Source organism: Cnephaeus nilssonii, assembly GCF_951640355.1.
Source record: "Cnephaeus nilssonii genome assembly, chromosome: 7".
NCBI lineage: Eukaryota > Metazoa > Chordata > Mammalia > Chiroptera > Vespertilionidae > Cnephaeus > Cnephaeus nilssonii.
In genome coordinates, this window is record NC_137078.1 from 31,826,712 (window position 1) to 31,851,605 (window position 24,894).

General features: G+C 40.5%; 1 protein-coding gene across 3 annotated transcripts in view; it reads right to left on the reverse strand.

Annotated features, from left to right (window-relative positions):
- DCDC2 (doublecortin domain containing 2) overlaps positions 1-22,824 on the reverse strand; it is a 172,602-nt gene extending 149,778 nt beyond the window's left edge. Inside the window, exons 1-3 of one of the 3 annotated variants that reach the window (XM_079776599.1) lie at positions 22,615-22,824; positions 21,701-22,071; positions 17,568-17,622 (exon numbers count right to left, since the gene is read on the reverse strand). In XM_079776599.1, coding sequence (XP_079632725.1) covers positions 17,568-17,622; positions 21,701-21,993 — 348 coding nt within the window. In that variant the 5' untranslated portion in view covers positions 21,994-22,071; positions 22,615-22,824. Of the gene's footprint in view, positions 1-17,567; positions 17,623-21,700; positions 22,280-22,412; positions 22,574-22,614 lie in introns of those variants that run through there. The other 2 variants (XM_079776598.1, XM_079776600.1) reach the window with 2 other exon arrangements.
- Positions 22,825-24,894: the final 2,070 nt, after the last annotated feature.

Consider the following 24,894-nt stretch of genomic DNA (forward strand, 5'->3'; position numbering starts at 1 on the left):
GGACTGGGCGCCGCCATCTTGTGGCTATGGGCGCCACCATTTTGTTGTGGACTGACGGTTAATTTGCATATTACTCTTTTATTAGATAGGATTATATTTATACTAGAGGCCTGATGCATGAAATTTGTTCAAGGGCCTTGGCCCTGACTCCTCCTGCTGCCACCGGCCATGGCCAGGGGTCCTTTGCTGCCTCTGCCTCTGCTCCCTGCCCACTGCAGCTTTGGCTGGAAGGAAGGACGTCCAGGAGGATGTCCAGTCGAATTAGCATATTACACTTTTCTTATTATAGATTTATCACAACTAAATTGATTTTCAATGTACCAAAGGGTCATGGCCTGAGGTTTGAGAAACATTGATGTAAGTTCTTACAGGTTAAGGTATTTATCTCTACAGAAATCACTGAAGAATTTTGATTTTTGTTTCCACAAATACAAAACAGTATGCAGAAGAGGCAAAATGGGTACAGGAGAACAGGTGGGAGACTGTTGAGGTGAATCAGGCATATAATAATAGCTTTAATTATGATAGTAGTGGTGGTAGAGGTGGAAAGAAATGGATGAATTTCAGATACCCAGGAGTTATACCTGATGGGAGTGATTACAAACTGAAGATGAGGGAGGTTTTTTACTCTCAAAACTGGATGGACAGCAGTAACCTTCTGTGGAAGAGACACAGGAGAGAAACCAAGCACGGAGCAGCTCTTATAAACAAAACTACCTTCTTGCTTATGGTTACTGCTCATTGGGGAAGTCTGAACCATGTTTAGTGGAATTTTTAAAAAAATAATTCCACAGTCCCTGGTAATGTATTCACTTACATCTTTACTTGAGACTAACATTGGATGAGGTATCATTCTTTTATCACCATGGGAGTAATTACTAGAGATTCTGGACATAATATACTCTCTTAAGCCACTAAGAAAAGCCCTAAATTTTTGCTTAGCTAGTTGATTAAAACTGGGACTTAGTGGTGACCCTCATGAAACAAAGTCAGAGCAATTTGGCAAATTATGGCCCATATACCAATTTCTGCCTGTGTTCTCTTTTCCAATAAAGTTTTATGGGGACACAGCTATACCCATTCATTCACAAATTGTCAATAGCTGCTTTCATTCTATAACAACAGAGTTGAGCAATTACAACTGTCACTACATGGCCTGTAAAGCCTACGATATTTACTGTCTGATCCTTTAGAAGTTAGTTGACAGCTGACTCAGAGGAAGGGATGCAAAGATCTGAGATAAAAATTGGAGCATATTTTTTTATGATTGTTCTACCCACTAATTTCCTCTCGATGGGACTCAAGTAAGGATCCCAAACACATTCCATTCCATGAGGCCTTGAGAAACACATTGGTGAGGAATGCTATTTCAATAACACTGAAAGTGTTCTAGCATTTTCTCTCTAGATCAGGCATGTTGGTGGAAGATGCTGCATTTGAAATGGGTTCTCTGGTTTCAATGAGGTATCAGGATTCTGTGGTGGCAGAAGAAGAGGCAGCACTTATTCCTTCAAAACAAGCAGGCACAGGAACCATAGGAGGCAGCAGTCAATGTGATAACCACAATGAACTGGTCTGCAAGGACCTATGATGTCAACTAAATGATCATGGTATTTCTAAGATTAAAAGTACTGTACAACCCACTACTTGATTTTTATAACAAAAATATCCAGAGTTTGTAAAAAGAGGGCAGGCTTAAACTACCAGTTGTCAAACCCCAAGCCAATTACCAAACCTAACAGCCCCTGGTACCAGGAGGACTGGTACTCTTGCTGAAGAATCCTACAATGTCACAAATAAATACTTTTGAGCATTGCTCAAAATATTTTCAATGAGATCTGCAAATATTCACCAGAGAAAAATGTGCCCTGGGGGGAATGAAATACTCAGCCCACTGAGGAATGAACAGACATTGGCTCATAGACACAAAATCTCACCTAGAATGTTGTTTCCATGCATGTTATATATTTCTTAGAAACTCTTGTACCTGTGAACTGAGATATGCACAAAATATTCACAGTAGTAATACCGAAGAAAGGGGCAGGAATGACTAGAAAAAAATCCAAATGTCATCAATTGAAGAATTGATGCATAAAGTGGAATATGTTACAGAAAACCAGAGAAGAACCAAGCAATACTTAGAGAGATGGAGTTACATTTATTACGCGTGGGTCCAGAGGAAAATGTCTCTCAAATTCTGGACCCCAACATGGAGGAATTTTCCCTATTTATATGTTTTTACCTTCTTTGTCTCCCAAATATGGGGTGTTTCAGGACCCTTTTGCAAGTTCTTAAAGAGCCCCTATGTGCTGTTGCCTTGAGACCTCAATCAAAGGCCTGGCCTGGTGCCAGCACTGATAATTTCATTCGGGGAAGGTTTAATGGCCTCTCTGAAGTGGGAGTAGTCTTATTTTCCTTATTATTTAAGCAAGCAAGCATTTACAGAAGCCAAATAGCAAGGTTAAAATTTCAAACAGCAGTTTTTATATAAGATGGATGCTTCAAATACAGCCCTGCAAGGAGAAGGAAGAAGCACAGCTCCCCACAACATGGGCGAATATTACAAAATATAATGTCGAGCAAAAAAAAACATGTTGTAAAGGAATACAGAGAGTGAGATTACATTTACATAAATTCACAAACCTAGCTGCATACTGTTTAGGATTGTGGAATAAAAGTATAAAGAAAGGCAAAGGGATAAATATAAAATTCAAGATTGTGTTTACATGTTGGGAAGAAGAAGGAAATGAGACTGAGGAGATACGCAAGGAGCTCTAATTTTATTTGTTCTGAATTAATTTTATTGTTCTAAAAACTGTAGCTATAGTTTCTCTTTTGTGTGTAATATGGAATCATAGTTTTTTTTAAATAATAAAGTTATGGAAGACATCAGGAATCCTATGAGCTCAGATACTTCCAGAATAAATATTTGGGCCACCCCACCCCACCAGTTAAGAATCCTAAACAGATGTGCTAATTAAAGGTAAAAGGGAAAGATGAAAACATAGTAGAAAAGAAGTCATGAATACAATCTCCAGTCTCATGATTCTTAATTCCTTTCTGGTGTTGTCATGTAAATATCCTTTTTTCCCTTCTATACCCCACTGACTTATATAGGTAATAATAGTTACATTTACAATTTAGCATATAGGTTGCAAAATATTGAGATGAACTAGAAGAACTAGGAAACAAACAAACATCTATCAGAGATCCTGACTTGGAACAGGATGCAGTAACTAAGGAGAATGTGAGTAACTTCCTTTAGAAGACGAGGACAGGCAGTTTTCAGAGGTCTGAGAAACATCGGCATTGATTTGGCAGAAACAAAATATATGTTAATGTTGGACCATCAAGGAAAGATAGTAAATATTTGTCATATGTTGGCTTTCTAGCATCTGAACGTATTTTCTCCTTGAATAGAGTTCCCACCACAAGAAACTTGGAGGGAAGCAGATCCCACCACCCACAGAAGGTAAAAAGGATGACGTTTACCTTATTAGCCTTATGGCAGTTAAGCCTTCAAACATGACTGTTGGTTGGCCCAATAGTCCAACTCAGAGCTTTTACACCAGTATTAGTAATCCAACAAAGGAGAGAAGGTAAAAGTTGTGCCCTCAATAGCAACGAAGTCTAATTTTTACAGGTAGTGCCTACAGCATCCACTGTGAAAAGTTGGGGCAGTGATCTAAGAAACTGAATGTCTCCATTGTTTGATGGTGGTGGCAGTACTGTCCTTAACAACATAATGTGTTCTGGGTTCTGGCTCATTAGCTGAGCTGAGTTCTCCTCCTCTATCAGAGGTTATAAAGGATATCTAACATACTTTCAAAAATCTCTTTTCTGCTAAAATAAGACACAGACATTTTCTTTTGATTACTGAAAATATACTGGCTAATTCACATGTATAATTTTTAATCTCTCTACATCTCAGTATTTATGAAATTATGTAAATCCTTGATATTTAAAGAAAAACTCCAAGATTCAATCACACATGGAAGTTTATTGCATGCTATTTATTTACTAGTATATTTCCTCATTTATATAATAATAATCTTAACCATTTATCAAAGTGCTACTCTATGGTCACTCCAGTCAGAAGGAGTACTAAGTATCACCTAGCATGATAGAGGATTTTGTAGTTGAACAAGCACTTACATGTACATTTTATCCTTTGACCAAAGGCTGTAAAAGCATTCAATATGGTGTTTTATTCCACTTACTGCTACTCAAGTCACATGACTCTTATGAGCATCAGCAGCAGTGTAGCATCATTTCCATTTACTGAGTTCTAACTACCGGTATATGTCAGGCATAAGGCTAGGGGCTTAGTACATGTCTCAGTATTTCTAATCTTCACAACAATTATTTAAAGAAAATATTATTATTTCCATATTTGAGATGAAGAAAGTGAGGCTCATAGAGGTCAAGTGACTTATTCCTTGAGATCTTGGTGAAAAAAAAAAATGCAGTTTGTCTCCAGCACATGATGATGCCTTTCCTATTCCCTTCCTCCAATTCTACAAGTTGCTTTGATTGTCTGGTAACTTGCTATATGTTACTCAAAACTTCTGGTCAGAATAACTAAAGAAACCAAATGGTCCTTTGAGAGTAAACATGATAAAAATAAACAAAAAAAAAATCTTTTCTGCTAAAATAAGAAAAAAATCATTCATGATTCTTGGCTCAATATCTCTTTCTCTAATCTCTTCACACTCTACGGTAAATTTCCATGTAAAAATATTTTTGGTTTCCTGTGGGAGCCCTTTTATAAGCAGACATGCCAAAGCCATTACAAGTGCTGTATTGGAAACATTCAGCATAAATACCCCATCCTACAGGGAATAGTAGCAAAGGTAAAAACAATGTAGTAAATTGAGAATAATACAACTAAAAAATTCTCCAGGAAAGATTTTGTGATTAATTATGACTTGTTAAAGAAGGAAATTAGAAAACTGTGCCCCTTTTCTGGGTTCAGTTTCTAAATATATATATATATATATATATATATATATATATATACATATATATATATATATATATATATATATATATATATAAAATTAGAAAATATACTAGCTAATTCACATGTATATATAATTTATATATATATATATATATTCTCCTTCCTATCATCATTAAATTAAAGTATAATAAATAAGTCCCTTCACCTCCACATGCCCATTCAAGAACAAGAAAATACTCAATGATCAACTTTATTTAATTCTTTAAACACTAACACACACATGTTAACACACAGTCTGTCTGGACTATGAGCTCTGCAGGACCATGTCTTAAGTTACCAACTTCCTCCTCCATAAAATGGGAATAATAACCATCCCTACTTCATAAGGTTGCTGTGAGGATTAAATTAGATAATCTTTGTAAAGTGTCTAGAACACTACCAAGCACACAGTAAAGAAACACACACACTTTACAGTGAGTTCTGGTTTTGTACATCTTCCAACATTTGGATTGGCTTGATGTTCAACAGTTAACACTTCAAAGCACCGGACAGATCCTCTTGACATCAAATTTGAGGCACAGGACTCCACTAACTTGATGACTGTTACTGTTATCAAAAAACAACTTCCCCCCGTCTCATCTATCCAGTGTCTCAGGCCAGAAATCCAAGAATCACCCAACTGCTCACTCATCACTCACATCCAGCCAAGCACTAAGTCCTGTCTCTCAAATCTGATCCTTCTACCACCTCCACAGCCTCTCCCAGCAGGAGTACCACATTAACCTCCATTAAGTGGTCTCCTAGCCTCCAAACTTGCTGTGGCAGCAAGAGTGATCACATCAATCCATTGCTGAAAGTTCTTAAATAATTTTCAATTGGTTTTCTGATAAAGTCAAAACTCTTTTTTAAAACCCTTTTATGGCTTGGTCCCTTTTCCATTTTCCAAGTCTCATCTCTTGCATATCTCCACCACACGCTTCCATCCCAACACCTTCCCATGCTTCAGCCAAACAGAACTCGTTGTGCATTTTTTTAATGTGCCATATGCTCGCTCATCTGCAGACATTCACACATGCTGTTCCCTTTGCCTGGAACACACTCCCCCTCCCCACCTCACCCCACCCCCGCCGCCCCGTTGCCCTGGCTGGCATCTACTCATCCCCTCTAAGTCTTAACTTAAATATTATTTCTTCCAGGAAGCTAGTGAGGACTCCCCTGATTTATGGTAATGCCCCCTAGCACCCCATGCCTGTGTACTCTCTGATACAGCACGCTTCTCCAACAGACAACAAGCTTCATTAAGGCTGTGACTTTGTCTGACTTCCTTGCCACTGTAAATTCAATTAGCATAATGCCGGGAACATAAATAAGTACTTAAAATAATTTTTAATGAAAGAATTTGTGATATTAATTTTTACTACCAAAAGGAACTGTAAATATGTGATTAGTGTCATTCCCTTGAGCTTCAAACACATGCAAGGAAGCCTAAAATAATAGCAAATAGCAGTGGCATAAAGCAATTCATCTCCAGATTCCCCTTCCCAAGATACTGCAAAGTCATCTTCTATAATCCATTAGAATAACTGGAAGGCAGCCATTATGATTTTATAACTCAGACTTATCAGATGGTGTCTGGGGCACATAGCTAAACTAACATTGCTACAGATTAAAATGCAGAAGTCTAACCAAGATTGTCTTTCTAGGAATGAATATATCTTAATAAGCATCAGACAGATCCTCTTGACATCAAATTTGATGCATAGGACTCCACTAACTTCATCTATAATAATAAAAGTGTAATATGCTAATTAAACCAGACAGCCGAAGGACCTTCCAGACATCCTTCTGGATGATGACCTTCAGGACGAAGCCAGGGCTGTGAGGGCCAAGCCCCTTGCATGATTTTCGTGCATTGGGCCTCTAGTATTATAATAAATAACAAAAGGAATTTAATCCCTAAAAAGATGGAGAAATACAATTTGAATACAGACAAATACTATAAGCAATGAATTAGGGATGTGGGAAAGGGGAAGAGTTTAGAAATAAATAAGAGTCATTAAGTAAAAATGCTGAAAGTTCCCAGCAACAAATCTCATTGCCTATATTTCATTACATATGCACATGGTTGTGTTTAGATTGACTAATTGGTGAGAATAGCCAGACAAAGTTAATCAATATTATTGATTAAATATTTGAAACAAAGAATAACACAAGAGACTAGCAATCTGATTAGGAGAAATTCCAGCTGGGAGAAAGGCAATTTAATCCAATTTCCATATACCACCTGACTAAATTAAATATCAGCCAATTGAGCATTCATGAGAAACAACTTATACATTTGCAAAAACCATACTAAAATAATGTCTTTGCTATAGTAAAAAATATATATAATTTAAAAACTAATATTTCAGATTATTTTTTAAATCTAGCTTTTGAAAACCAGCTGTGGAAAACCCCATACTAGCTAATGCAAAATTGGTAGTACTGGAAAATGTGTATCTGCTCACTTCTAGGAAAACAGGCTGTGAATGAGGAGTTTTATCAATTGGCATAAAATTTACAAAATGCAACTTGGGTGATATTAGATGACTTGTTTTATAACAATTTCTATACATTAAGTTGTATCATTTAAAACAGCAAAGATGGCCATGGAGGTCCATAAATCTTTGAAACTCAAAAAAATACTTACTGCCAGGAGGTGAGAAAGCACAGATACACACACAAAGTAGCATAGACTGCCTTTAGAAATTTCCTAGAGAGAAATGTTCCAGTTAAACATTAGACATTGCAAATATAACAAGTCAATTTAGTTTTCTCTTTCCCACAATCCCCTTACCACGCAGTTTCGCCCCCAGCTAACAGATGGGCTGAAATCAACCTTATTTCAACAAACCAAACATCCAAACTATGTAATCATGGATGACATCTGAGCTGGATCTGGCTGGCTGCTTAAAAAGGAGTCTTTCACAATGACAAATGGGAATTTTCATTGTTGACCAAGCTAAACACTGAGGCACACCACCTTCATCCTTCATGCTGAAATCAACCAAAGGCAAATAAATAGCCCTGACTTTAAAAAATGCCTCCATCCATCCATTCTGAAGGACACTGAAATATGTATTATTTTGTACACAAAGATAAGACTATCCAATATGTTTTTCCAGTATGGTGATCGATGAAAAGCTGAACTACACATACACTCTTATACATGCCTTATCCAACACCACACCTGAAAGGACAACATTCTGCAGACTGTTGGGGGCCAGTCTGGGGCCAGGGACTGAGTCCCATGAGGCTCAAGCCCAAGTCCTTAGCACAGTGTTCATTAGCACAGTGTTCTCACAATGTTACTCCACCAGAAAAAAGCTCAAGGATTTAATGCTGCTCTGTGCTACTCTGGATCTGTGAAACACAACACACACACACACGGAGAATTTATTCTAACTTAGAGAGAAATAAAATTTAAATTGCCTAAACTGGTAAGTTCCTATATTCTAGTGAAAATTCAATGTGTTATCATAGAAGAATCTATGTACTTGTTTCTTACTACTGATTCCTCTGAGTTTCACTTTTCTTATGTTTTAATATATCCCTTTCTTGGATTTTCCTTTCTGGATTTACCACATGTGGAAAAAAATTAAAACATCCCTTTGGATGGTTGCTACATCTGTGGAGGATGCTAAGTGACCTTCAGTTCTAAATACAGAATCTAGACTCCAGAACAGAAATATTCTCCAAACCCTTTATTCTCATGGTATTGCTTCCATCAACACACACACACACACACACACACACACACACACACACACACACAACATCAAAACATTCTGGCTAGAAGTACCAGCAAATCACAGCACTACATGCTTATTACTGACATTGAAACTTGAGGAATCATGGGGGAAGGGACCAACATGGATTGCTGCCGTTCACTCCCCCCGTTTTCTCCCACAAACTGCGTCCTTCACGGAAGAGGGTTAACAACCTGGGCGGTGGTCCTTCTGGGCTCTCCAGGAAGGTTCTGGCAGCAAATCTAACCCACAAAACCTTAGATTAGAGGGTATTTTGTAAGTTCAATCGATCTCCATTGATCTCCATCATCTTGGTACACAACTGAATTATGCAAGACAGAAAAATACATTTAAATTTTATAATAGAAAGAAGATGTAACTCTTTCAGTGAGTGTTTAGTAGTCTTCACCAGATTTTTTTTAAGAGGCGAGTTTCCTTTCAATCTGATCTAAACTCTTCAACCAACAGCACAGCTTAATTTTGTTTCTCCCTTTTTGGCACCAGCAGTGATGGAGAAGCGCTAGTCACCATATCCTTCATAAACACTGAAACCAATTATTAATTAGGTCCAAATAAATAATTTTCTTCCCTTGGGTTAACAATCTCTAGTACTGTTTTTCATTCACTTTATTCTTTCTCTTGTAGCTCTTCTATTTTTTTAATCCTCACCTAAGGATATGTTTTTATTGATTTTACAATTTTATTGATTAAACCCCCAACCTAGGTATGTGCCCTGACTGGAAATTGTACCTGCAACATTTTGGTGTAACTGAACCACCTGGCCAGGGCTTGTAGTATTTCTTAAGACTTTTTTCCAGAGTCCTTCAACAACAATGACCTTGTTAGAATGTCTGATTCACACTTGGTCAGTGTCTTTTTACATCTTTATGGCTGAAATCTAGCCCACTGCCTGGCATTCTGCAGGCTCTTAATAAATATTCTTGATAAAATGTGAAATCATATCTGAGTAATGCTCAATAAATGGTAGACCATACTTTGTCTTCCTGGACTATACTTTGGTATGTAGGCAGGCATGTTTTCCTGTTATTCCGACCCTGTCGAAATAATCATACTTCCATAATGAAGAATCCTTTGACTTCACCAGAAAGCTCCATCAGCTCCCTCTAAGCTCCTTCAAACAATGATCCTAAAATGCAAACTGAAGAGGTGATTTTCTAGTAAGTAGGTGCACAAGTATCCATCAATCAAAAGCCTGGTGAGGCTTGGCAGAACTTCAAATCATACTACATAGTCCTAAAATTTCACCTTCTATGTTTCAGAATTTCATGCAGGTTAGGAACAAGAAGTTCTACTCTGTTCGGTAGGGGTTGCTGCTGGAGTTGCCAAAGGGACCTTATAATAGTGGGGACTTAACTGAAATTTCTTTTAAAATATATATTTTATTGATTTTTTTACAGAGAGGAAGGGAGAGGGAAAGAGAGAAACATCGATGAGAGAGAAACATCGATCAGCCGCCTCCTGCACACCCCGTACTGGGGATGTGCCCACAACCAAGGTACATGCCCTTGACCAGAATCGAACCTGGGACCCTTCAGTCCACAGGCCGATGCTCTATCCACTGAACCAAACTGGCTAGGGCTGAAATTTCTTATTCAGTATAGTTTGAGACTTCAATTAAGTGGCATTTTTAAGCATACACATTTAGCTGGCAATTTATTTTATTAGATACTTTTTCTATTTTTTTCTTAAAAGGTTGATAATTATTTACTAAATGTTTAATAAAGTTATGTCTATTTAGAACAGATTATTACTAGAAAAAAATTATAATGCTCTAATTTGCATGTCTTCCAATTTCACAGACATTCAATTTCCTAAAATCATGTCTACTTGCCAAATAGAGAGAATGCAAGATATTTGGAACAACTGCCATGATACATGTTAATGGACAAACTAAAATCACCAAACTTTTAGTTTTTTAACAGTGCTAATTAGTGTTATCAATGGATACTTTTCATTAGATCAATGTTTTCCAGGTTGATATAAGCACTTCTTTCTCACTCTTATTCAAACATTACACACACACACACACACACACACACACACACACACCACAGAGTTCAATACCGAGAAAAGGGTAAAACAAAAAACCGTGAAAGAAACTGCAGTATAGCCAGTTGTCTTTAACAGAAAATCTGTCTTCACTGAGCCTTGGCAAGGTCAGACTCACCTCGGAATGGCCATGACCATTGATGTGAACTGGCTCCTTAAAGAAATGCTTCTTACTTAGCCGTTACATTAGAGAGGTGGGAGAAAGGTGTAAAATAAAAAAGTGGGGAGGGGCTTCAATTACTGTTGAAAGAACTCACAAAAGTGGGTTTTATTTCTTTGATTTTTCAATAAATTAACAAACCTGACTAACATAATCTGGAAATCTTTTCCTAAGTTAAAGAACGAAATACTTAGGAGTTTAACTATTTAATAGTTCCCCCTTTGAACCCAGAATTCCCAGGCTAAAGATTAGTGAGTTAAACCACACATCCCCATACCTTTCTGCAATAAGGTTAATAATTAACACCCAATTTAATGTCTAGAATCCCATTCCCAACCAAAAGCCTTTAAATAGCATATCTGATAGTATGTTTCATTAAAGATTATGCCTAATGATTAAACTAAAATGTGAAGTTTTAATAATGATATTCAAAACTTTACAGGCATTCACTGGAATAACCAAACAGAAGTACAACCTATGCTGACAAGGCAAAGTTTTGAGGTTTCAAAAAACTCTCCCTCTCTTTCCTCTTCTCCAAGGTATTCCTGCAGTGTTCCAACCCACCAAGAAGAAACAACGTTCTCCATAAATGAAAATCTAAAGTGAGGGGGGAGTATTCTAAAGTATTCAACTGAAGGCTTTTCCAACAAGGAGGCTCCCCCTCCTTGAGAAGGCCTTCATATGGGGTCTTACTTCAGATTTCATTGTGCAGGTTCCTCTTCAAGGCAGCACTTCTAGAAACTATATACAGCACACTTATCTGTGGATGGATCACTTAGAATAAGGTGAGCATGACCTTCTCTTCTCTCTTCTTGCCTGTCATTGTGTTTATGACTGGCATATTTAAATATAAATGTGAGGAAAGGGGTAACAATTACCGTTTTCTGCTGACCCTGAGAAAGGGTAACAAAATAAAATTGTTCTGCACTAGAAATCAATAGAAACTTTAGGTGGAGTGGCCAAGGGTTGAGGGGAACAGAGGAGAAGAAGAGAGAGGAGGGCAAGAAATAGGCCAAAAGCTGAAGACTAAATTGACATATAAGACCAAGGTATTTTTAAGAATGAATAAGTCTGATATTAAGTTTTGAGTTGTTGACACTTCTGTACAACTACAAAACCTACTTTATTTTGACAAACCACAGGTAAATTTCACCACACACAGACCTGTATGAATCAAGTGTTTGTGTGGACGTCAATGGAAAGATTTTACCTCTGAGTTGGTGGGGTCTTCGACAGGCAGAACCTGTAGGGGAACAATTCAGTCCATAAACTCAGCTAATACTTTGGAAACAGAAGCTCATGAGATGTGAGCATGAATAAGGTAAGAATCCCTGCAGAAATTCACTGAAATCCTGGGGAAAATGTTAGACACTGCAAAGGCTAGGTAATATAGGTTTAAGCTAATTTTATCCTGAACAGAAGGAGATGGGCAACTGCAGCTGTTAATTCAGGTTATAATTGGTTTAGATGTTTATAACTCCAGGAAAACAGAACTACTTTTTCAGAGATTAGGTGTTTATTACTCCTCAAAAATTAGTCCCATGATTCCCTGACCCATTAATAGTAAAGTTCAAAAACTGTGTAGCCCTCAAAATATGACTCCTCAATCAAAGAAGTCTACTTTATACCAAGTTCTGCAACAAAGATCAATGTTGGTAGAGTTATAATCAAAGCACAGCAGGCGAGGAAGACTAAAGAGTACAAGCTCCATGCAGTCAGGGCCATGTCGTATGGTCCCCAAGGACAAGCCCAGTGCCTGGAGTACAGCAGGTACACAATAAATCCTTGTTGAGTGAACAGCAGTTCTTTAATATAGCTCCAAATTATACTAACATGACAATAAATGTATCACACAAAGGTTTAACTACAATTAATTTTATCCCTAAAACAAAATCTGAACAGGTAGTGGCCATGATAACTGTTGAGTCACTTGAGACACCCCACCCATATATGAACTACAGAATAATCAGGCATGCATAACAGACATCTCCCTTAATTGTGTGATAAGAAACATTCAAAACTAGAGAATTCAAATGATTACCAGCCTATTAATGCTAGGTACTATCCAGAGTGAACAGACCTCCCGGAGACTTACAATCTACCTGGCAGCTCCGGTGCATATGTTAACACCTGATCATCTAAAGACTACCAGGAACAGGGGCAAACCAGCCGTCCGCAGTCCACCGAAATCAGATTTGCTGCCCCACTACAGCAAGGGACGGCACTGGAGAAACCACAGGGTGATGCTGAGAAGAGGGAGGCAGGGATCGCCTTCAGTAAGGTCTGGGTCCTCATTGAAGGGAGCTGTGGAGGGTAAGGGAAGCAGAGAGCAGTTCTGGACTGATTTAGGTTTGAGGTGAGAGTAGGAGAAATGGGGGTAAAGTAGGGGTTGTGATGAAGTGAGGGGAGTTCAGCAATTAAAGATCCCCAGTAAAATATGGTTACAGCGAAGCAGGTCTGGGAGTGTCAGCAGTAAGAAAGCCATAATCACTTCAATAGGGGGCCCTCGGGGCCTTGTACGGCTGTGGCCCGACTGTGGGAGAAGCACTGTTCTCTGCTAACTCTGCAGCTGACTTGCTGGGTGTCTATCGGCCAAACTTGACGATGGCAAAACAGCCTTCGTCTCTTCCCTTCCAAGTCAATTTTCACTCTTTCAGTCAGAGATAGGCTTTGACTCACTCACACATAAAAGTATTAAGTAATCCCTTTTAGTCAAGTTGCGGAAAAGAACACTCTCAAAACTTTAAAAGAAACAGGCCAAAAATAAATTCAGTTATATTTAAACCCACCTCAAACTGGCTGACACACACCCCCTATCCCATTTGTACCTTCTCAGTCCTCTGAGAATACCTCTAGCCCAGCATCTGTGCCCTGTAAGGGTTGTTACACATCATGCAATCAGAGAATGAGAGTCAAAGAGAGGACTGGGAAGGCATACAAAAGGGATGAGCTGCCAAGGTCAGAAGATGAGAAAAACATCTCCGTGGTGCAAGGGAAGCTAAGCTATACAAAATGACTGAGGAGCAGAGGCGAGCATGCAGGGGTCCCTGGAAGATCTCTTTATCTGAATGTTACTAGAACCACGCCGGGTGTGGAGAGAGGCAAGGGAAGTCTGCTCTGAGCACACAGTGCTGTCTCCAGAGCCAGGGCAAACCACCACAGTCACCTCCCATTCGTCGTATTCCTGTCACCTTTTTCTTCTCCCTCTTTTTATCCATCTCTTCCTTTTCCTCCTGCTGCCAGGCGTGTTGGCCAAATAAGCCCCTGTGCATCCCTGGGTCAGCGGGAGAAGCCCATTAGAGTCCTGCCTTTCTCTGTATGAACCACTCGCAAGGAGGAAGAGGAAGAGCTCTGGCTGTGCTTTCGGTGTGTCTTCAAAGGTGATCTTCATGGAATGGAAAAGCGAGGAAGGAGCCACAAAAAGACCTATACGTGTCAAGGCGACATGCACATTCGAGTGACAGTGACCTGCAGTCGGCAAGTGGATAAGTATCGTGTCTAAATTATTAACTAAACAGCAACCAGAATGCAGGATGCACTTGGGGGAGGGTGCTGTGGGAGGGAAGGAATGCTGCCAACCCCCAGGCCTCACTGCTGCATTGCCTGTCACATCTAAAACCTTGACCACAGTGGCCGGGACCTGATGCCACACGTTCTACGATATCCCATCCAACTGTAAAGGCCTTTCTACAGTAACGTGTTCCGGCAAGCATTAGAATTACTGTGCATTAAGCACTTAGGATAACTGCATCATGTATACTGGTGTGGTGGGTTTTATTACCCAGCCTGGCACTGGAAATTCAAACAGGACCAGATTACTTCAGATTTGAGGGAAATCCCCCCAATTTTGATAAGTAATTTTACTCACCCTTTGTACTGAAACATCTTGGAATAAATACTGTTTGTGCTGCTATTGCACTAAAACAACTCTAAACCCTCCAAATCTATAGCTTATGTCCTAAACCCACTTCAAAGGTGATTCTGTGAATCCTTCCTTGTGACTGGGAGTAGAATATGTTATCTTACTCCAAAGAATAGTGGTCATCCACAGTATTTAACAAGGTGTGCAATCTTTTCTCAGTAGACACAAACGTTGAAAAGAAATCTCCAACTTAAATAAAAATTAAAAAAAAACAACAGAATCTAAAACTTTTGTGGAAGTCCAGTGTTGACCAAGTCTGTTCTCAAATTTTGAATACAGATATCTTCTAACTTAAAATTTTACTGAATTCTAAAGTTGGAATATAAATAAGTTGAGGAAAAGAGAGTGGTATTTCTCCACATTAAGAATTACACACAACAAAGAATTACACACACAATAGTTAGGTTCTCAGAGCAGCCCACAAAAGCCTTTTTAACTTGTGCTCTACCCTAAAACAGCTGTAATAATACCGTAGAACCATCACAAATTTAGTTAAAGTAGTATGTCTATGAGAACATGCATTCAAAGTTCCATTCTGAGATGCCAGGAACCCAAAACTCTCTTTTTCGGGCATTGAAAGACAGGGTTCCCCTTGCTCAAGCAGGCTTTGAGAATGCCCATGGTGTGGACTTTGGGGAGGAGAATCTCTGCGATGACCATCAAGACTGGGATGCAAAGTGAGGGAAGTGAACATACTGCTTGTCTAGACTGGGAGGAAAGTCTGGGCAGACAACAGTGGGAGAGAGGCCCCAGGGAGCAAGTGGGAGCATGGGGCTTGGGGAGGTGAGGGAAGGTGGATGAACAAGGAGTTTTTCACCACTTCTTCCCATTTCCCTTGCGTCCCCAAATTTCTTCTACTTCTTTGTTTTTCTGCCCTTTGGAAGGCTTTATGGGGAAGGACTGAGAAATGAAAGGCTACAGCAGTGTTGGTGCAGAAAGAGAGAAGGAGAAGGGGAGGGAATTACCAGGAAGAAATAAAGTAGAAGAGATACAGTCTTCTAGTTGGAGATGAGCAGGGGGTTTTTCACTGTGAGATGTATGTTCATAAATCAGAAGCTTGTCTGTGTGGCTCACGCAGAGGTCCAAAGAAAGGAGAAAACAATAGCTACTACACCAAAGTGTAAGAACACTTAGCAAATTAACATGAGTCCTTGTGAATGCTTCCATTGTTAATTACGATCTTTTTTAAAAAGTATATTTAAAAAATTTATTGCACACCTGTTGTGCTTCGCCAGGCACAATCTCTTCATCAAAGATACTGGAATCCAGAGTAAATATATGCTCACGTTTTGGGAGAAGTCACACATCTCAAATCCCATTGCAGAAATTCGTGTACAGTCACCAATTTCATGCAAGGTAGCCTATTTCAAATAGTTGTGTATCCTTCAAACAAAATTATATCCAGAACTAATCCACTAATCTCTCCTTTTTTTTTTTTTTTTTTTACTACTTGCTATAGATATTAACTAGTGCTCATTCTTTAGTGGCAACATAAGCTCAATAAAAAAAACAACAACATATACCTTTGTCTACTTTAAGTCAAAAGCTTATCACATTCACTAATAAGCAGTTTAACACACATTGAAAACCTAACTTACAAACATGAACATTAATTATATTTAACAATGTCTGGGATTAGCACCTCTGTCTACAAATTATTTGAATAATAAAATTAACTTCACATTCTCCAAATATTGCAGAATTAGAACTTTTGCTTATGAAGTTTTGTTTGTTTGTTTTCTAGAGAGACCTTATTTGGTCCTGTTGGGTATAAACACAATGCAAGAGGAAATGGCGAGAGTTGAGGAGTCTCTCTAGGGCTCTGCACTACAAATGAGAGAAAACGCTTTTTCTATCAGCCATTTCTTGCCTGGCACCGCACACCTTGGAAGCACTTGTCTACATGGGTCAAAATGGGAAGGGGGAAGTCTTGGCTGGGGAACAGAATAACAGTCTGGGTTGAACTATAATTTTCCCTGTCTCACTGGGACATTGAAGGCTGTTGTCTTAACTTTGTTTTCATCTATTTTTCATCCACAAACTAAAGAATACATCCTACAGGATATCTGAAAATTCCACTAGGGATTCAGAAGCTATATAGAAAGTAGTGTTTTAAAAATCTATTTCACAAGACTCATTTCTAACCTTCATGCAAGCTTCTGGTAATTACGCTCACGTGAACTTCAATGCCAATTAAAATGGAGGTGTTTTCTTTACATCATGGGAAAATCAACGGGGTCCCTTGGAAGCCTCAGGGCAGTCAGGGTGATCATGGCAATTTCAGACACAGGGTGGCAGAAGCAATTGAAGACAGGGAAGTAGATTTAGTAAAGATTGGCATAAAGGTGCTCAGAATCTCCTCTCACTTGCCAGGAAAGTTTCTTTGGATTTCAATCAGAGAACACATAGCTAAAACACTTAGCTAAACACAAGAACATGTTGTATCTAATCCTACATGTTTAGGATACCTACTCAGTCTCTTCATTTCTGATAATGCTCCAAAGAAAGAGTGATCTTTGTCTTAAAATACATAACATCCCATTTATAAACATTAGACAAGTAATCTGTTATGATTAGAATAGCATCTAAATCTCTGCACACATCATAAGAAACACAAAAATGGACTGTTATTTACTTAAAGCTTCAAAATATTACTAGTTTTACCTCTGTATTAACAACTTCCATTGGTCTTTTCTTGATGTCTCCAATGTCCAAGTAACTGCAGGGCAAAACAAACAAACAATAAGGGTTTCTTTTATTGAGTTTGAGTCAGTTGTACACATTTCTTTTTTTAAATTATTAAATAACTAGAGGCCCAGTGTACAAAATCCATGCTTGGGTTGGTTCCCTCGGCCTGGCCAGCGATTAGGGCCAATCAGGTTCCCTGCCTCCCTGCCTCCCTGCCTCCCTGCCTCCTCCTTCCCTCGCTCCCTTAATGCCCTGCCACCACTGCTGGTCACCTGCCATGTTCTGTGCTGCCCACTGGTGGTCAGCACACGTCATAGCGAGCCATCGAACTCCCCTTCTCCTGGTCAAACTCCTGAGAGGAAACTTTGCATATTAGCCTTTTATATAGATAGATAAAGCAAGCTACAGGAAATACTTAAACCTACAGCAAAAATCATAGCTACTAATTAAAGGCAATTGTAGTAGAAAATTATTTCAGCATCACCAATCAGAGCTGACACATGTCTACTCTAAACTTCAATGTAACTGAAGTCTTAGAAATACATACTTCTATTGGGGAACACCCCCATCCCCTCCCACAATGGTTAGCTGCTTATTATGTATATGGTATTTCTAATTCTTATGGTAATTTAGATATAAAGACTAGTTTGTCTGTAAAGCTGCTTAATAGTTCCATTAATCACAGACTTTAGGTTTAAGTACAGATAGCATGCAATAGAGTAACAACTGTGAAAGGCTGGGAAATCTTTTTCCCTAAGGGAGCACTTTACAATGATACAGAAATGCTCAGCCACATGGGATGGTTTAGTAATTGGTTCAACTGACAGACAGATGGTGGACTGGTTAACCTGCAGAGACGCCTGTTATTCCATTAAAATTTGCTACCGACGTTAAGTATAGTGATCATTCTTTAGTAGCTACAGCATAAGCACAACCTGAAAATTTTATATCTGTGTCAACTTCAAGCTATAAGTCCATCACTGTGCTCTGATCCCACTGTGCTTTATACATAGAAGGTGCTAAATAAATGCTTCAATATAAAAATAAGTATAAATCTAGCATTTAATTTATAACCTTAGATAGAAAGATAGGTAGGTAGATTCTCTACCTCACCTACCATAATTGCTGAATTGCCCAAAAAATGTTTATATTACAATGAATTTTGGCTAAGTTTCATTGTTGTTGTTTGCTTGTTTGGGTAGAATGCTTTAGTTAATCTATACCCCTGGAGATTATCATATATGTCCCTCACATAACAGTATTTACATAAGGCATTGTAAATACTCCCTCTGTTTAGCCATTTATAAATGGCTCTTTTGAAAATCTGCAGGCTGATTTCTGACATAAAATAAAATGTTTGTCATGAGCAAGGAAGTGATCTCAGATCCACAAGATTAATCTAGTAGAGTCAACTCCCAAAAATGCACAGACAATAACAATTTCTAGAATTCTCTTCTATAAAACAAAGGTTTTATTATGGTTTCAAAAACATTAGAAAAATATCTGAGTAAAATTAATTGAAGAAGCAAGTTGATCATTTTCATTTGAAAAATATTTTCCCACCATTGCTACCTTCCCCAACATCATTTAGGCTCTGACTGATATAATTACACTTGATATCTTTTGGACTTTCTTTTGTCCTCCCAGGTGGTTCATGTGTTATATAAACTTACAACTGCTAAGCTTTCAATATATTCAGCATTTAAATCTTCTTGGCTTCCATCAGTATAACCATGGATACTTTAACACAAATAAATTAACTATTCACCTGTCAGCATGGAAGACTAACCATGGAAACTGTCATAACAAGCTCAGTTTCGTGTGTGTGTGTGTGTGTGTGTGTGTGTGTGTGTGTGAATTAAAAGCAAGAATAACCATACAAATCTCTTATATATAAAAAGCAATTTGAAGTGCACCTTCTATTTGGTTTGAAACTGTACCTGTTTTTATCTTTTGAGCTGGTGCCACATAAACAAAAGAGAATATGAACTACTAAAGTGAATCTACAATTTTGAACTGTTAGTAGATTCTGAAGCAGATGTCCATTCCCATGACATTGCTTTATGTGGAAATTATTTAATGAAAATAACTAAAGTATATGATGAAAGGAACTGGACACAGTGATGCTTTACATTTATGTAACGTTTTGTTGTTTACAAAACACAGTCACATCCACAGCATTTACGTTTTATCACCACACTGTGAGGCAGAAATGAGGATGTTCCCTTTCTGTGTGAGGAAATTGATGAGCCGAGTCAAGTGGCTGACCAAGGAGCTGATAAACAACTCATTCTCAAGTCTCCTGATTTTCAGTTTAAGTTCTAACTTTCTCTGAAACACGCAATTTCATTTAGTTCTTTTCTACAAAGTTAGACAAATACACTAAAGGATGTTTCAGGGAACAGAAAACTATATCCAAATGTATCCCTCACCTCCCATAAAAAGATTGTCTGGCATAACAAGAGCAGAACACCTAGAACTCAATTTAAACAAACTTAGGAAAAGAAGGATGACATTACTATGGACAACTTCAGCAATATTCAGGAAATATTTATGTACAGTTAAAATCAGAGTTCACAAGCATAGATGTTATGATAAAGGGTTGTTTTTTGTTTTTGTTTTTTGTTTGTTTTGGCTATCCTGAGGCCCAAGCTAAATTTTAATTAAAATATTATATTAAAAACTATGGAATATAGAGTTTCCTTACGATCCAGTCATTCTACTCCTATGTATATACCCAAGAGAAATGAAAACTTGTACATGATTGTTCATAAAACATTATTCATACTAGCAAAAAGTGAAACAATCCAAGTATCCATCAACTGATTAATGGATATAAATAAAATGTGGCATATCCATACCACAAAATGCTATACAATGATAAGAAAAAATGAAGAACTGATACATACTACAACATGAATGAGCCTTGAAAACATTATGTGAAGTGAAAGAATCCAGAAACATAAAAGGGTACATATAGTATGATTCCTTTTATATGAAACATCCAGAACAGACATATCCATAAAGACACGGAGCTGATTAGTTGTTACCAGAGTATGGGGTGGAGGGGAAATTAGGAAGTACAGCGTTTCTTTTGGGAGTGATGGAAATGTTGTCACATTAATTTGCGGTGATGACTGCACAGCTCCATAAATATACTAAGACCCACTTAAATGGGTGAGGTTCATGTGGCATGAACTGTATCTCCATCAAACTATAAAAAAGAAAACAACCTATGGGATATTAAATTCTGCCTACAATACCCAACCACACCAGAAATAACCTCTCAACTCTGAACTCCCACTTAACTTGAATTGTTTTTCTAATTGCAGTTACTCCTTTATGCTCTACAGTAAATTGTTGATGTGCATGTAGGCTCTCTCCTGCTAGATTGCAAACTCCGAAAGAAAGACAAGGAGTCATGCTTTGATCATCGTTGTTCCCCTCAGAGACCTGAACACCATTTGCTCATTCACTGAGCGAGCTCCTTGCCAGGAACTTGGGATGAGCAGCAGTAATGATCCCTGTCCTTGAGGGCCTAGCCATCAGGTACTGGGAGACAGACCTGCAGACCAGTACCGTAAGCCAGTCAAGTGTTCCAAGTTGTATGCCAATAGCAAAAACATGCGGGTTGTGAGAGAGGACGGTCACAGTGGGGTGTGGTCACTTCTACTGGGAATGAGAGGTTGAAAGAATTTACACGGGGTGAGGGGAGGGATGCAGAGAGCGATTTTCTCCTCTGGCGATTATATAGTATCTAATACTTAAAAATGATTTTAAGTAAAAGTCAGGTTCCCAAAAAAGGGGGGAAGGGAGGGAGAGGAGGAAAAAAAAAAGAGGAAAGAGAAAAAAAAACAAACAGAAAATGCTCAAGAATCCGTTTGGTCACTTTTGTTTTTTTAAGTTTCCTGTTCCTTACACATAAGCTTTAAGATTGTTCCTATTGACGCCCAAGTGAAATCCCTGTCCAGTCACCCGAACCCCAACCGCAGGAGCTGTGAGAGGCACCACCCCCCGCCGCCACAGCCCCTGCACCCACTGAGGTTCGGCTGGTGCCAGCCGCACACCCTCACGCACCCAGCAAGGGGCGGCGGGGCTGGCGGACTCACTTGAGTTTCTTGAAGGCTTCCTGGCCGCCGGCCACGTAGTTGCCCCCGCTCTGGATCTGGTCTAGCTTGCGGATGCGGTGCCCGGTGCGTGGGGTGTACAGGTTCCTGACGGCCCCAAAGGGCGCCTGGACGCCGCCCGTCACCTCCTTCAGGAAGATGTCGAAGCTGGCAACCTTCTTCTCGTGGATGACGACGCGGCGCCCCGCGAAGAAGGGGTCCCCGTTGCGGTACACCAGCACGCTCTTGACCACCGGCTGCGTGCGGTGGCTGGCCCGGGCGCCGGTGCCGCTCATCCTCCCGCGACGCCCCGGCAGGAGCCCGGGGTCCCGCTGCCCCGGGGCCGCACGGCACCGCGCTGGCCGGATCGCCGGCTGAAGGGACGGGAAACAGACAAACCAAACCGGGTCAGAGCGAGCAACGGCCGGCCGAGCGCCCGGCGTGCGCCCCGCGGAGACCCACGGGCGGGCGGCGGCGCTGCGGGCGCCGTCCTGGACTTCGCGGGCCGCGGGGCCAATCAGCGCCGCCCTGCGCGCCGCACCTGCTCCCACGCGCGCGGCAGCGCCCGGGTGTGCCCACCAGGGACCGCAGCCGCGTGGGCGCAGGAGGGAGCGGTGGGGGCACACACGTTACGAAAGAGATGAAACTCAATTCCCCCATCCTGTTTGCGTTATCCTTTGCAAACCGCTTAATTTTCGTCTCCCTGCTCCCTCACCTCTCAAGCTCCTGCTTGCTCTTAGAGCAGTGAAGATTCCGGCTGGAATTACCCAGATTTTTCTTTGCCGAAAAATGAACGGCAAAGGTGCGTGGAGAGACAGAGGAGACTGGAGCGCCCCGGACACGCCGCTCCTTCGCCCCCTTCCCCCCTCCCGCGAGGCCGGCGCCTCCCCTCCCTCCGGCAAAGCTCCCAGGGGCACCTTCGGAACCGGCGGGAGAACCGAGGCAGGGCTGGGGGTGGGGATTGTCCCTAGCGACGCTGAGGTCCCGTGGGGGTGGGACACCGAGCGGGGCGGGGGCTCTGTTGGCGCTGCAGTGACCTCGGAGGCGCGGCCCCGTCACTCACACGGCTCTGCCTCTGCCCCCGCCTCCGAGGGCCCCGCTCACCCCGCTGGGACCCGAGTTGTTAGGTCCCGCCGTTTCCATAGCAACTGCAGCCGCGCTGGGAGCAAGTTCAGTGGACGGGGCCTAGGCTCCTTCTGGGGTTTGCTGCCGCCTGGGGCCGAGGCGCGAGAGAAGCAGAGGGGTTGGGGGCTGAAGGGAGGCCTGGTGGCATCCTATACGTGGACGCCTACCTTGCCAGGCACCGTGCTAGGTAGGAGTTGGGGAAACAGGAGTTGGTGAAGAGAATAATCTGCGGTGTTTTGAGTATGCTGAGAAAGGCTTTTTCACAGCCTCAAGAAGGCTGCGTGGCTACATTTTGCCCACACACAATGGCTAGCAAAGAGGAAAAAGAAGCAAGTCCTAAAAAATGACAGGTGTGAAAGCAAAAGGAGGAGGAGCTGGAGCTGCTGGTGGAGAGGGAGAGCACTTCCTTCAGTGCACCCTCCAGTTGCTTCTCTATCCAATCCTGCTTCTGGTTGGCTAGTGCCTGAGAGAACCGGTGCTCGGCCACTTTTAGCGGGGGAGGGGGAGGTGTAATCTGAAAAGGTGGGGGGAGCCAGCCAGGCTCCTTACACATGTAAGCCTTGTCAGCGGACAGTATCAGCTTGTGGTCCAGAAAGCGGCGATAAAGGAGCAGCTCTTCCTCAAATGTGCATGGGTCCAGGTACTCTCTCAAGTTATCCAGGCACAGAGGCCAGAGACAATTGAGGAAAGGAGTCTTCGATGCCTTCAACTTGCTAGTGGTGCACCCGTGAGCTGCCTGCAGCTGGGAGCAATTAGTGGGCAGGTACACTTTGCCAGTCCATTCTCTGTCCTGGAGCAGCCAACACTGTGCCCAAGGGCCCACCCCCATGCTGTTTGTGGAGATTAGATCCGTGTGTAGGTAAGATAGGGAAGAACGGGGATCTTTGAGAATATGAAGTTCTCTCTGGGGCAAAGATATTGTGGGATCAGGAAAATGGTTTTAAAAAATTGGAATCTTCCAGCTCATTAATGCCAGGGTTTCATTTATTCCTCCTAAGACCTTGCTACTATGTGTCATGTGCAAATTTGATTATTGGGTGTTCCTAAGTCATCATATGAATAAAGTAATCTTTATAATAACTACCATTAACTGGACACTTACCATGTGCCAGGCATTATTGGGCACTTTATGTAGATTACCTAATTCGATGTTCTCGATAACCTTCAGAGGTAAATACTAGTCTTTTCTCAAACGAGGAAACTAAGATGTAGAGAAACCAAAGAAACTTACCTCAGGTCACAGCAAAAATTCAAACCCAATCCCCTGATCCCAGAACCACCTTCACCACCACGTAATACCAAACTGAAAGGTAAGCATGTGAAACATTGCAATCTGGGCAGAAACATTTGTATTAAAAGCTACTTAACATATTAATGCCTTGCAAGTTAATAATATTCCAAAGAAGAGCAAAGAGAAGGGAGCATTACAGAGGGAAAATAGCAGGAAATTTTGTGAGCTGGTTGGGAAGAATATGTGTGTTGAGGGAACCAAGGGGGAATATTTGCATAAGCTCGGCCAAGTAGGTGAATGAGACAGACTAGCTGTTCTGAGGGATGGATGGCACCTAGATCAGCCCAGTGCAAAATGAAAACATGTTGTTTGAAAATTAATAATTTTAAGAAGGCAAAGGCAGAGCATTAAACCTAGCACCTCTTCCTTCTATATGTAGGCACCTGTCGCCAGTCCATGTAGCTGCCCCAAATCTATGTTCTAACTCCCACAACAGTATCTCCATCCCAGATTTGTCTCCGGAGCCCAGACCCATTTATCCAGTTGCCTCATAGACAGTGATATGGTGATAAATGTTCATTACACGTTAATTTAATGTTTTTAATGTAATGTATTTAGTTGTGCATTTATATGATTTAATTTTTAATAAAGACCATGTTTTAAATCCTGGATGTGGTGGTAAATGTTCAAATTTTTTTGTTTGTTTTTTATTTTGTTAATCCTCACCCGAGGATATATTTTCCATTGGTTTTAGAAAAAGTGGAAGTTTTGGGGGAGAAAGAGAGAGAGAAAGAGAAACATTGATGTGAGAGACACATGAATTTGTTGCCTCCCAAAGGGG